At 38.2% G+C, this 13,276-nt stretch overlaps 1 protein-coding gene across 6 annotated transcripts in view; it reads left to right on the top strand.

The window, feature by feature from the left end:
• WWC3 (WWC family member 3) overlaps positions 1-13,276 on the top strand; it is a 104,358-nt gene that overhangs the window by 52,354 nt on the left and 38,728 nt on the right. For all 6 annotated transcript variants that reach the window (XR_012778568.1, XM_075522503.1, XM_075522541.1 and 3 more), the window contains exons 6-8: positions 4,457-4,586; positions 9,917-10,066; positions 12,201-12,274. Coding sequence is in view for 5 of the 6 variants with exons in the window: in XM_075522503.1 (XP_075378618.1) it covers positions 4,457-4,586; positions 9,917-10,066; positions 12,201-12,274 (354 nt within the window). In the remaining variant the exon portion in view is untranslated. The remainder of the gene's footprint in view (positions 1-4,456; positions 4,587-9,916; positions 10,067-12,200; positions 12,275-13,276) is intronic.

Here is a 13,276-nt window from a genome sequence, read left to right as displayed (position 1 = left end):
CTAGTATGAAGTGAGCTGATTTGGAAAGTACTCGCACTGTCTGAAATAGAACTGAAGCAAGAAGTTTCTGTAGCCTCCTTGTGTAGTCAGCAGACAAATCAGGCTAAAAGCCGAACTGTGCTCTAGGTTGTCCCTGGGCGATCTCTCCCCTACTCCTTGTATTTGTCGGGAGAAAAGGGTCACTCAAGTCAAGTACCAAAGCTGAAGTATTTTACTTTTTGCATATCCACAAAGTAAGTGTACTGTCTGAAAGGAAACCCATTGCTCCTTCTTTAAAACAAAAATTCTGGGATTCTCCCCCCCCTCCAAGTTTCTTACATCTCAGACATCTCCCCTTTTTGTTACCTTTCCGAAATTTTTGGTCTGCATAATTTTTTTTCCTTCTTGTGCTAGGTCAAATCTTCAAGTAACTGCCAAAGTAGAATGGCATGCATCCTGTTCAGCTGTTTTAAAGCCATGTTTTTCGCTTTATTTCAAGTACAAGCCAAGAACAGTATTAGGAGCTGTCACACTTTGGGCTTTGCATCTGGCTGAATGTTTGCTTTGAAAGTCTGACCAGAATGGCATTATCAGCAGTTGTCAGAACCTGTTTCTGTGCAACCCCTGCTCGGTAGAGCTCTCAGAGAAGAGACAAAGTTTATGTTGAGGGTGGTTAGGTTGCTCAGTATTTCCATTATTTTATGTTGCTGCCTGATTCAGATGCCTTTGTTAAATGCAGATCTCTTGCATTGACATTTTCCACATACAGTGTCTGCCTTGGACTGTGTTTTGTTTTCTGTTCTTTTTAATTTTAGTAAAATGGCTTAGCCATCTTTGAGGAGAATAAAAAAACCCAAAACCACAAAACAACTAGAGAAAAGTGGGGGTTTGTGGGGGGAGAGAGGATCGAGGTTTTTTTTTAATAACTCTACAAACAACTCCAGTACAGTCAGAATTTCAAATTTTGTAGTGCTGCAGCTTTTTGTTAGGGCTGTATTTTCTGCAGTTTCATCCAAATTTGGCAATGTTGTGATAAGCCTTTGGACACCGCAATCTGCCTTTGTCCACTGGAGGCTTTCTAGAGCTCACTGTTTAAAGCCTGCAAAGATCCCACCCTGCAGGACGGTGTTCCTCAGCCTCCACAGGCTCCTTTGCACCGAGGTGTGGCTGATCCTGTCGCAGTCCAGAGTTACAGGGTTAAAGATGAGCCTTTCCTGGAACAAATCCCTTCCTCTGACCTGGCAGGCAGCAGGGAATGAAAGCGAGGAGCAGTGCCTCATCCCCTGTGTTTTCGGTGACCCTTCTGCTCGCCGGCAGGAATTTTGGAGGAAGAAGGCGTTTAGCAACAAAGGAAATAAACTTGGCCAGTTGGCTGTGAGAGCGGAGGGAACGCTGAGAGAAGTTGGGGGAGGTACGGGGAATTAGGACTGACTAAACAATTTGTAGTTACAGACTAGTTTAGAGGATATGAGACCTGACAAAAGCTTTAAAATTAGATTTTAACTCAACTACAGATCTGTGCTTTGGTGAGGATGGGGAGTCTTGCGTATTTGAAAGCACATGGAGGAAAATAGAGGAACACGGAAACTGCCCTATAGGACTGAAACTATTGCAAGTGTATTAATAGTCTGTGTATCCTGGAAACATCTTCCTTGGAAAATGTATACTTTATTCATAGTTTTGTGTATTAGTTGAATGTTCTTTCTATTCATACAAAGGTCTAATCTGTATTTGTATCATGCCATTTTCCATTAATAAAATGGAAGATTCCTGTTTAACTTCGTGGCTTTCAAAACCAGAGCTTTATGAAAGGAGGAAAAAAAAAAACCCTGACATACAATAAATAACTAGTCATTAGGGAAGTGATCGTGCCCCTGTACTCGGCACTGGTGAGGCCGCACCTCTAATACTGTGTTCAGTTCTGGGCCCCCCACTACAAGAGGGATATTGAGGTACTGGAGCATGTGCAGAGAAGGGCAACGAAGCTGGTGAAGGGTCTGGAGCAGAAGTCTTATGAGGAGCGGCTGAGGGAGCTGGGACTGTTTAGCCTGGAGAAAAGGAGGCTGAGGGGAGACCTTATCGCTCTCTACAACTGCCTGAAAGGAGGTTGTAGAGAGGTGGGGGTCGGTCTCTTCTCCCAGGTCACAAGTGATAGGATGAGAGGAAATGGCCTCAAGTTGCGCCAGGGGAGGTTTAGACTGGATATTAGGAAATTTTTCTTCACCGAGAGGGTTATCAAGCATTGGAACAGGCTGCCCAGGGAAGTGGTTGAGTCGCCATCCCTGGAGGTATTTAAAGGACGTTTGGATGAGGTACTTAGGGACATGGTGTAGTGGTGGTTTTGGCAGTGTTAGGTTTATGGTTGGACCCGATGATCTTAAAGGTCTTTTCCAACCTATATGATTCTGTGATTCTGTGATTTTATAAGATGCTTAAGTCAGTTTGGGTTGACAGCAATACTGATTTAAGCTCAAATATTTCTGGCAGCAGAAACTTTTCTGATTCTTTCCTTAAATACCAACTCGTAAGTTGGGCTCCAAAGTGACATCCAGGAATATGAATATGTGGGTGACTGGACAAAAATCTGGTTGAAATTATTTAATTTCCTTTTCCTGAAATGCCGCCTTGGACCTGGCAAACAGTGTAACGAGCAATTGTGTAGGAGGCATTTTCTGGTCTAATATTTGTGTGGAATCTATGTTCTTAACATTAATGTAACCTTCAGATAAAACCATGTTATCTTTTTTATGAAACTTTTAGTGAATTGGATTAGTTGTTTTACCATGGTTTTAGCTAATCTTTTCAGCATTTTAGCTAAAAATTAGTGAAGACTCAAGTAAACATTTTAAAAGGAAAACAAAACCAACCGAACAAAAAAACCCCAACTTTAATCCACATGACATTTAAGTCCTTTCTGGTTCTTGAACCAAAAATCATAAAGGCTTATATGTTTTCTTATGCAACATGGGGAAAATTGTGTTTAATTAGAAAGCTGAGGTTCAGACTTATTTTGTGTTGTCTCCAAAAGCAGGAACTGTCAGAAAAAACCCAAACTAACTAAAACTGTAGAAACCCAGCCTGTGCTTTTTTCCTAAATACTGAGCTGCACAATAAAACCATGGGATTTTCATTCAAGCCTTTTGATTTTTCATTTTGATATTTTAATTTTAAAGCAAGTAATCTACTGCAAGTGGAACTTCACTGATTTTGTTTAGCTGGCAGAACATGCTAAGTGAGTGTTGTTGACACTCTTAGCTTAATATAATACCGATCTTGAAACGTTTAGGTATTCTCAATATTTTAAATAGAGTTTGAGTATTCTTGTCATATATGTATAGCATACCCTCTCTTACCACATCTTTTTATAAACTGATGTCCTGTGTAATGACCGATGTATGTTTTATCTTTAATTCTGTTAACCAGATACACCTTCTCCTGGAGGTGTTCCTTCTTAGCATTGGTGTAGGGACTACTACACATACCACCTTTTCTTCTATATACACCTTTTCAGTGCTAGATTAACAGGAAAATTGAGGTTTTCATATTTCGATAGGAATTTAACACAATTTTCACTAATTGCTGTGGGTAGCCTGTTAAAATCCCATAGCCATTTGTTATAAATCCAAGACCAAATGGTTCTTCTAGTAAGTTCTGCAGAGTCTCTGGTCTTGTTCTTTATAAATCAAAGCAAGTCGTCAAGATGATACACTGGACTAGGCTTCTGCGTCCTGATCTGTTGTGCATTACTATTGCGAACTGTTGGAAAAAAAGTTGAAAACTCAAACAGCAGATGTCCCACTTAAGAGAAGATGAGAGATTTTTATGTCAAGATGGAAACGCTAGTAGTACCTCAGCCTCATGTGGTGGGTAGCGCTCTTGCTTCTTGCTGAGTTTGCATTTGAAATCTTTTGGGATGGTCCCATGTGATGTTCCTTAGTGGAGGATGATGATGTCTTCTAGAAAAGATACTCAAAGATGCCCATAATGGCAGGAAAGCATTTGCAATAAAATTTTAGGAATTAAAAATTTCTTACCAAGAAAATGAAATGCCTTTGTTAGAAACTTCTAAAACAAGATCAGATAGAAGTCCTGAAAGATGTTGCAATGCGTAGTGCTGTATGGGAAATGTGACAGCTAGACTGCTAATATCTTTATTGTTTGAGTTATTACTGTGTAGGTTAGTTTTAGGTTGATTTTACTGTTGTTGCATGAAATAGCCCACAGATGTTGCCTGTAAGTAAGCTCTGTATTAGGACATTAAAAACAGGAAATTTGTTGATTCTTCAGAACCTGGGTAGATAATTGCATTGCTTTCTCTTTAGAGTGTACTAGGCACCAGGTGCTGTGTTAATTCCAAGTGGAGTATTGTTTCATTCTTGGAAATAAAGTGGTACATGAATAAACAAGAGGTCTTAAAATGTCTGTGCTCTTTCTAATTATGTGAAAATTTCTGAATTTGTCTTAATCTTTTCAACAGGATTGATCGAAAGATGTCAAGTGCTCATACAAATTATAGACTGGATGAAGCACAGGCTATAATGAGTGAGCTTCGAACCATAAAGAAAGCTATATGCACAGGTGAAAAAGAAAGGCAGGACCTTATGCAGGTAAAAAATATGCTACTGAACAAGTAGCTGTTAAAAAGTAATCCCCTACCTCTATTTTCTTGTTCGTGATTGCATTGGGGATACCAAGTTTAAATACGGAAGTGGGGTGACTTAAATTGATTTTTCTGTTTGATAATTGCCAATAGCAGGCAGCTCGAAAGAGGTAAGTAGTCACTGTCTGCGCTGTGAACATAAGACTTCATATGTATTTCATATTTTTGTCTTAGATAATGTACAATCTTTACATTTAGATCAGTGTCTTTATTGAATATAGCTTTCCATTGCTGCTGACTATATCAGAGACTGCTATGGATTAATTATGCTGCATTTAAAAAAATATATCTTTAAGTTTTACAGTATTTGTTTTTCATTTTGTTTAATGTCTTCTTGTATTACCTATAATGAAGTAGGACTGAGAATTCATGTGCTAAAATGTTTACCAGTTTGTCTACCATGTTTTTCCTTTCATAAGCATTTCACAAAACTGGATCTCTATGTCACTATGCCACAGTTTGGCAGTTCTCCTTCTTTTGCCCCAAACTCTCCTCTTAAGTACCCATTTCAAGAAACACATTAATTTCAAATATTCTCACAAAACCCTCAAAAGGTATGATTAAATACAATGTATTCAGAAACCATCATGCAAGCTTTAGATTATTTTATGAATTGGAGCATGAGGATTGAGGGGAGATACATGCCTGAGTAGTGATCTAACTTTTGAATGGATTCTGCATCCTGCTGTGAGCTCTCAGTTGCTGTGTCTGTGTTATTAACGTGATGGGAGCTTGATCAAAGAGCCACGAGCCTCTGCCACCACAGAGTCTTCAGTATAGACTTGCCCAGTATGCTGCAGATATAGAGGGGTGACAAGGACAATTCTGTTCACCCAGTCTTCAAGCTGCTATATGAAAAAAGGTATCTTTATTACCTAATTTTTCGGGACCATACTAAATTAATGTTGTCATTCAAACATTTTCTTTCAGTTTTCTCTGCAGTAGCGTTTCGCTGGTATTTTTTTTATTGTTAAATGATATAGGTAGGTTGTAATCTACATATAATGAATTTCCATAGTTATACAATTATTTAGTCTCTAAAGCATTACCCAAAGGTCAGCTGATGGACCACAAATCCTTGTTCAAGTAGACAAAACACTTAAGTCACTATGAAAAGTTTCTGCCTTGGCAACTTTTAACATATTTGATATTTTGTGTTGGCCAAGTTTTAAAGTGATTCTTAGTCTTCCACATGCCTGGCTAGCAAGAAATGATTAGAAAGGCAGTTCTTCGTAGATGCAGTGACGCACATTTTAGGAAACTAACTGGTAATTTAAAGACTTGTGTGTGAGATCTTGGACCAGCTTAACTACTGGCCTTGTTTTGACTCCCTCACTGACTTCCCCCCCCCCCCCCTCCCTTTTCCTTACATTTTCAGTCCTCAGTGACACTAAATCCAGCTGTAAACATTGAGATGCTTTGAAAATCATATCCGTTAAACCAACTTTAAGTGCACTTGCAGTTTCTTTTAATTACAGTGTTGAGGGAGTTGGAGGTCTAGGATCAAGCTTAGCATCAAGGATTGGGCAATGCTGGCAGCACCAGAATGTAGAGGTTTCACAAGACAGAAGTGAAAATTAAAAGTGTTGCCATACTTCTTCACAGGTCTACGTGACATACAGGAAATATCAGTCTAGGAGATACCATTTTTGTAATTAATGACAATCTGTTGTGATAGCATCCAATAATAGACATATAGTCCAGGAGAATCTGGAAAATAGTTGTTCCACACAGGCCTAGCATGCAAAACAGTTCTGTATGTTTTGTTGCAATTGTAATAAGGGATTAAATGCCATCGTTTACAAGATCTACACTTGTAAAAATTGTGTATTTCTGCCAACTTATTGTGCTCTGCAAAAATATCCCGCTTTCTGCCTGATATTTTTTACATTTTGACCAAAAAAAATTAAGTTATTTTTGTTGTCACCAAATTTTTGTTTTTTCTGTGCTTTGTCTCTTTATAGTTAGTTGAAGAAGATTATTGTTATGGATTTATTTAGCTTTGTCAAACAAATGCAAGTCTATTTTAACTATCTTCCAAATGAGTTCAGAATTTGATTTTTAATTTCTTAACGATTTTGAATTGATTTGTCCTTGAAAATGCTACATTTTAAAGCTGTTGTTGGTAAGACAAGCTTTCTTATGAAAAACTTTTTGTTTTGAAAGCTGCTTATAGAGGAGTTCGAAGTAGTGTGTAAACAGCTGGGGATTTGTTTCAGATAAAGGAAATAGACAATTTCTTACTATTTCTGAATTTAAATCTGGCCAGTGTAAGCAACAGAACTAAACATAGTAGAAGTGACTCAGTCTTGTGTAGGTGCTTGGAAAATTGTAGCTGTCATCAAAATATGATAATTGGATTGAGTTGTGTGGGAGGGAAGGCTGACAAGGGAAGGAGAGGGTGGTCAGATTTAAACTGGGTGCTGTGGTTACAAATAAAGCCAAATATGCAGTGTCACTGCTCCAAAAAAGTGGGCGAACTTTTTGTATAAGATTGAGTAATCAAGGTGTGTGGTTGGATTCCTGAAAGAGTAGCGTGTCATGTCTGCGTTCCGTGTCATGTCTTCCCCCCCCCCCCCCCCCCCCACCTTGTTTCTCTTCCAGTATTTGCATATGCTTTTAAAATGTTGTCCTTTATCCTTAGGAAGCATTGGAGTTTGATTTTTCTTTTCGTGGTCTTTTTTCTTTCTTTTTTCTTTTCCTCTCTTTTCTTTACCCGTTAAATAGGCTAAATAGGTTAGATAGGAACTGCACTGAAATTGTATGTGGCAGAGAGCTCCCAAATCAGATAGCAACAGATCAATGATGAAATGACAGTGCTCATTTCTCTCTTTTTGGGTAGGTTTGGGCTGGTGTGCCTAGAACTTCACATCCATATGATAGGCTGGTCTGGCAGTTTCTGTGTGATTGCCATAAACAATCCATAAACCCGAGATGAAAGATAGATTCCTTCATGTAGCTGGGGAGGATATTACTCCTAGCAGTTCATGTAAATTGTCTCTATCTAAAAGTATGCTAACTCTGGTTGTAATTTTCCATGTTAGGATTGCTGGAGGCTGTGCTTTCACTTATCCAACTAGAAGGACTCAAAGCATATATGTTTATCCTAGAGCATAGTCACCTATGCACGTAGACGTAAGTTAAGGCGATGCTACTTGGTGATTGCCATCTGCCAAATGCTAAGTAGTGTCCAGGGTTCAGCAACTGTGCCTGGATAGGAAGCCTGGCCAGCAGCCAAGCAACCCTTCATTACCTGTCAGGGAAATGCTGGAGGGCATCAGGAGCCTAGCAGGAGTGCATGAAGTAGCTGAAATATGGGAAGAAGTTTAGATTTAAGTTCTGGTGTCAGGACCTTTGGTGTTACATATGCCTGTAATGTAATACATGTTAGCCAAAGGTGCCGGATGGAACATAGCTTATTTGGGAGAAACCTCAGGCTTTCTGTATCCTCAGTTTTTGTTCATGTCACTGGCTCAGCTTTACTGGGAAGAGGACGTGTGAGATGTTTGATGTTTGTTTATGTAACTATGATCTGAAATTATTATTTCCATGTCATAAACCCATTAGGGATCTATCTTGATCCTCCATACAGCAGGAGACTGAGAGGACTGGATCATTTCCAGTGAGTTTTGAAGAAGAGCGTTGGATGGGACTCTGCAATTTTCAATTTGCATAAAGTGGAAGACACTGGTTTTCTTTTTGCCACGTTGTGGAGCAGTTCATTTTGCAGCAAGTCTTGGAGGATAAAGAGACAGTAGCTAGGGACTTCTCAGCAACATAACTTGAAATTGAATTTTGCTTTCTCAGGACTGAGAAGCAGGACTTTCTCAGGACTTTTTCATTTCTAGGCGTGCGTGAGGGAGGGACCAATATGCAATGAGAACTAAGGGACAGACTATGTATGATGGAAATGGAGGCCACCAGAAAAAGCTGCTTTTTCTGGCTAGTTTCAGGCCTGCTGCAATTCCTGTGGATGCTTCCTAGGCTCTGAATCTGGACGCCTTCATCTTCAAGGTGGTCTTGCCATTCTGTGAGCAGCAACCAGTTGCTGTTACACAGGTTCATCTTCTTGACTCCATTAGTTGAATTGATTGTAAGAAAAGGCAACGTTGCTGTCTTACCCATTTTAAACTGTACTTTGAAGACTGAGAAATCTGGTAATTGGATATGCACAATAACTGAGGCTTGTTGCAAATCACCAGTTGTCAGGGCCACTGAGATTCCTGAGGGCCAGCCTTTTCCCATTGCAGTGCTTCAGATTCAGCTCTGATTCTGTAGTTCAGACTCTGAAGTAAGCAGTTTTGAGAGTTTTTATGTTTATTTTTAGAACCAAATGGTTTGAATATATTATGATTTATAAATTGATACAGCTCTTCACATTTCTGATAAATCATTTTCACATCATTTGATTGTCCTTTATCTTCCCGTGAGGAGGCAGAATTAATTTTTTTTTAATGTTCTTTTGATGCAGAATGCTCAGAGTCTCAGTCATAAATGACAGCCTGCACCATGGTTTTGTTATTAACACTACCTTATCTCTAATTTTTGAAAAGTAGAAAATACACGATCAGAAAATAAAAGCAATATTAACAATTCTATCCTTTTTTTTAAAAGAATTATAAGAGCCTATCAACCAAGCTCTTATTGTCAAACACATTTTTGTTATTATTTTGTGTGATTCTGTTTTATTTTCCCCTTGCAGACTGCTTGAGGTCTGCTTTACCCTCACAGTTTGTGTCATTGTCTAGACATCTCAGAGATGTCCCTTGCTTAACCCAAAGTGTAAAATATCTCTAACTATGTGAACCTTGGATAAGGGAGCACAAGGGTGAAATCAGCTGTCATAAAAATCCAATCAATACAAAGTATTCATCAAGTTGGATATGATAGCAGTAGTGGCTAAGGAATGTAACCTGTGCAGAAGATGGAAAATGGGCAGGTGAATCACATTTGTCTTCCCTATCAGCTAACCTGAAAGTTGACAGCTGCTACATTTAAAGAACTGTAAGCCATACACAAGCTAAAACATTCATAGATCTAAAACAATTTTTTAAAAAATCTGTTTACTGTTAGATGCATCTTTTAAAAGCAGATGTTTATTTCAAAGCAAAGCTTCTGCATGTTAGTAACACTATGATGAATTTTACTTTCTGTACATAGCTCTTTATAGGCAAGCTACCTGTCATATTTTTAAATAGAATTTTTTGTATTAATAAAATAGTTATAAAAATAATTTTTTCTTAATTATTATTATTTTTTAAATCTCTTCTCCTGTAGAGCCTGGCCAAGTTAACAGATGGATTCAGGAATAGCTGTTGTATTACAGATTCCCTGCAGGATCTCCAGCACAATTCTAGTTCGCTCAGCGACTCCTGTTTACCTCAACAACACTGCGATGCTTGTTCTCAGACTGACATCACTGGAGAGGTATGCATTCCTATGCAACACGTTTGCAGTAGAAAATAAGCTGCTTTTGTACTATAGTGATACATCGTTATTTCCTGTTTTAATTTAAGAGGTGTTGGCTGTAGCAGAACGAAAAATCCAAAGCAATATTGGTGGCTAGGGAATTGTGTTTGCTTATTGTTTCCGAAGCATATGAGCAGTGCTCATGAGTGGTGGGCTTTGTGGTTCTGCTACTTCAGCGTGGCACAGGGGCGTAGCGATGTGCTCGCAGGTCAGTGACGGGTAAAATCAGCTCCCGGACTCAGCCAGCCCGGCAGAGCACTTCTCGCATCATCATTTTGGTGGCTGCAGGTTCATCTCCGAGTAACAGCTCTTGCTGAGGTGTCCACGGACCTCTTCTCTTTTTGTCACCAGCTCTGACTTACTGATGCTTCTAATGATGCAGGAAGGAAGGTAATGCTTTGGCCAGCTCGAAGTTGCAGTAGATACCTGATTGTGCAATAGTGTGCTGTATTAGTATTTTGGTAGTAGTGATAGATTTTTTTTTTTTTTTTCTCCTCCAAATCTTGTTTTTATCATGCTTGTCGTCATCATCCTTCATGCATATCAAAGATGTAGGCTAGACCTCTGTTCCTTTCTCCCGACTGAGACAAGGGAAGTATTTGTTAGAGTCCCAAAGTACATTTCTTAAAAACTAACAAAACTTCTGATCTAGTCTGTCATACCTTCATGCTCAAATGTGCCTTTAAACGTGGTATTTGAGAGGAACATATTATCATTCTGTGGAAATAGTTCTGCGTGAATGAAATTTTGTATTCCAAATAATAAAAGGTTGGCTTGCACTATGGCAGCCTAGCTGTTCTTGAGCGATAAAACATTTGCTTCTGTGGATGAGATTGATAACAAAGCAAGAAGACAACCTGTTTGTAGTTCGGTAGTACTATAGTTTGGATGTTACTCCACATCCAGTTAGACATTTTTATTGAACTATATAACTTTTTAATCGTAGGCTTTTATCATCCCATTTCTCCTCCATTGTTGTCTTCCACTGATGACTAGTTGCAGAGTTGGATGTCTCCAGAGAGGGCCTCTACAGAAGACGAAATCTCTGTTTTTAAGAAGATACACTCCTAAAGCATCTAAGAAAACTTAGCTAACACCAGCCTGTCTTTCAGTGTGTTAGGTAGATGGTGCCTTTGGGATGTCATTTTTCAGACTGGTGGTGGATGCGGTTATTGAATTCCACAATGAATTCAATAATCACATCCTTATTACCAAAAGGAAAATAGCAGCATTTTCCCATTCACAGTACACATTGAGTGCCATCCAAGACAAGCCAAATGTAGTCTGAAAATTGTGTTTATCAGGTATAGATTTTTGTTGGGAAAATAAAATACATAATGATGTTAATTGATTTCCTGAATTATTAGTAGCAGAAGGTGAGTAAAAAAGAGGTGAATTTTTTACATGTGTGATGATTAAGACAGCAAACGCAGCAGTTAAATGAGAAATCCAGAGGTGCAGCAATGCACTTAAATAGGGACTTGGGTTTTAACTATTAGACCGTGTGCAGACTTTTGAAGAGGGAAACTGCTGATGCCCTAAGTTGGAGAGAAGTTTCTGTAGAAGCTGGACTGTATACAGTAGGAGTTGTAGTGTAAATGCGCATTCTGTGACTGGTACAAGGATCAGGTGATGTTTTTGTAATAGTGTTTAAAACGGACTAATGATCTAAGTGCTGTGTAACACCTCATAGTACAGGGAATGTAATCTGAATTACTTCTAATTAAACTATCCATAAAATAGCTGTATCAAGTAGTGAAATATTTCATTTAAAAATACGCTTTTCAACTTTATCCAAGCCTAAAACACAAAGCTTTGACCATTCATGAATGATTCTATTTGCTAACCCTTGATTTCCAGGATGATAATTTATTGAAAGGTCTCATTTATCTTCTGTATTTTTAGCAATAAACCAGTTTTGTATTTCTAAAGTATAAAATTTATTTTTATTATGTTATTACTTCAAGCATTGAGGTTTTTTAGTGAGTCCAGTAAGTGAGACTATTTTACCTCTTTCTTTATTGTGAGAGTGGTTTTAAAAACTCATTTCTCCCTCTCTTTTCCCCCTCTCCTTGCTCTTCAACTGCAAAAGTTTGGGTTTGATGACAAAACAAGACTTGTAGACAAAGTAAGACTGAACTGGCAATATGAAGAGGCCAAGAAAAGGTAATTAAAGATAAATTTGTTGTTTTTTATTTTTGTTCTTGTGATTAAAGTTTTCAAAGTGGAACTGGAACCAGCCTCCTAGCTGAAATGTCTTTAGGAAGACTAATTTGCTTACTATTGAGTAGTTCACAGATAATAAAAGCTTAGGTAAACATAAGACTTTATCATAAGCTTATTATATTTGTTTGCAGAGATAAAGCTAAACGTCAGCCCTGTTCTACACTTGTATAAACACAAAATTGCAGTAGTTTAATTGAACTGTTTTACATTTTTTTCCCCTTCTTCTCAAACCTCAATATAAACAGTCTTTAATTTTTCTCTGTTCTTTTCAATTTTGTCTATTTTGCCAGTTTTTTACATCTCTCAGAACAAGGGTTAAAAAAAAATTCAATACTTTTGCCTCATTTTTTTCATATTATGGCAACTTTTTCTTTGGGGGAAACTGTAATGCTGTCATATGTCTTGGCAGGGATTGGAAGCTTTATAGGCAATTTGCCATCTTGTTGTTCTTGGAAAATTTACCCACATTTGGATGCAATACAGGCTTCAAAAAAAAAAATTAAATTGGTGCAAGCATGTTGGAGATACACAGCTAAATTTTCAGGATTTGTAACTGGAATGAAAGTCTGCATTGTAAAATACTGCATGTGAATACCAGTGACTATTACCTAATAAAGGTTAAATAAGTGGGCAAAAAAAGGGCAAAACAAAAACCTGTCAGTGTCCTGTTTGGTCACAGGCTTAACCCTTAGCACTTAATAGTCCAGTGATAATTTAGGAGTTCGTAACAGCTGCTGATAGAAGGAGGATAGAATTTAGTTTTATACTGTTCTGTCTAGCAGAGCCACTGGTGCTGTGAAGATTGTATTAAATGTTTTTAGTTTGGTTTTCTGACATACCTTTTCTATGTGTTTTTCAAAACAATTCTCTTCTTGTGTGTTACTGCAGGGAAAAGATAGAGTGGTGGGTTTTTTTTGTTTTCGGGTTTTTTGGGGGGTTTTG

The sequence above is a fragment of the Mycteria americana genome, chromosome 1, assembly GCF_035582795.1.
Source record: "Mycteria americana isolate JAX WOST 10 ecotype Jacksonville Zoo and Gardens chromosome 1, USCA_MyAme_1.0, whole genome shotgun sequence".
NCBI lineage: Eukaryota > Metazoa > Chordata > Aves > Ciconiiformes > Ciconiidae > Mycteria > Mycteria americana.
The sequence above is the reverse complement of the archived record's forward strand: the minus strand, read 5'-3'. Positions and strand labels throughout refer to the sequence as shown.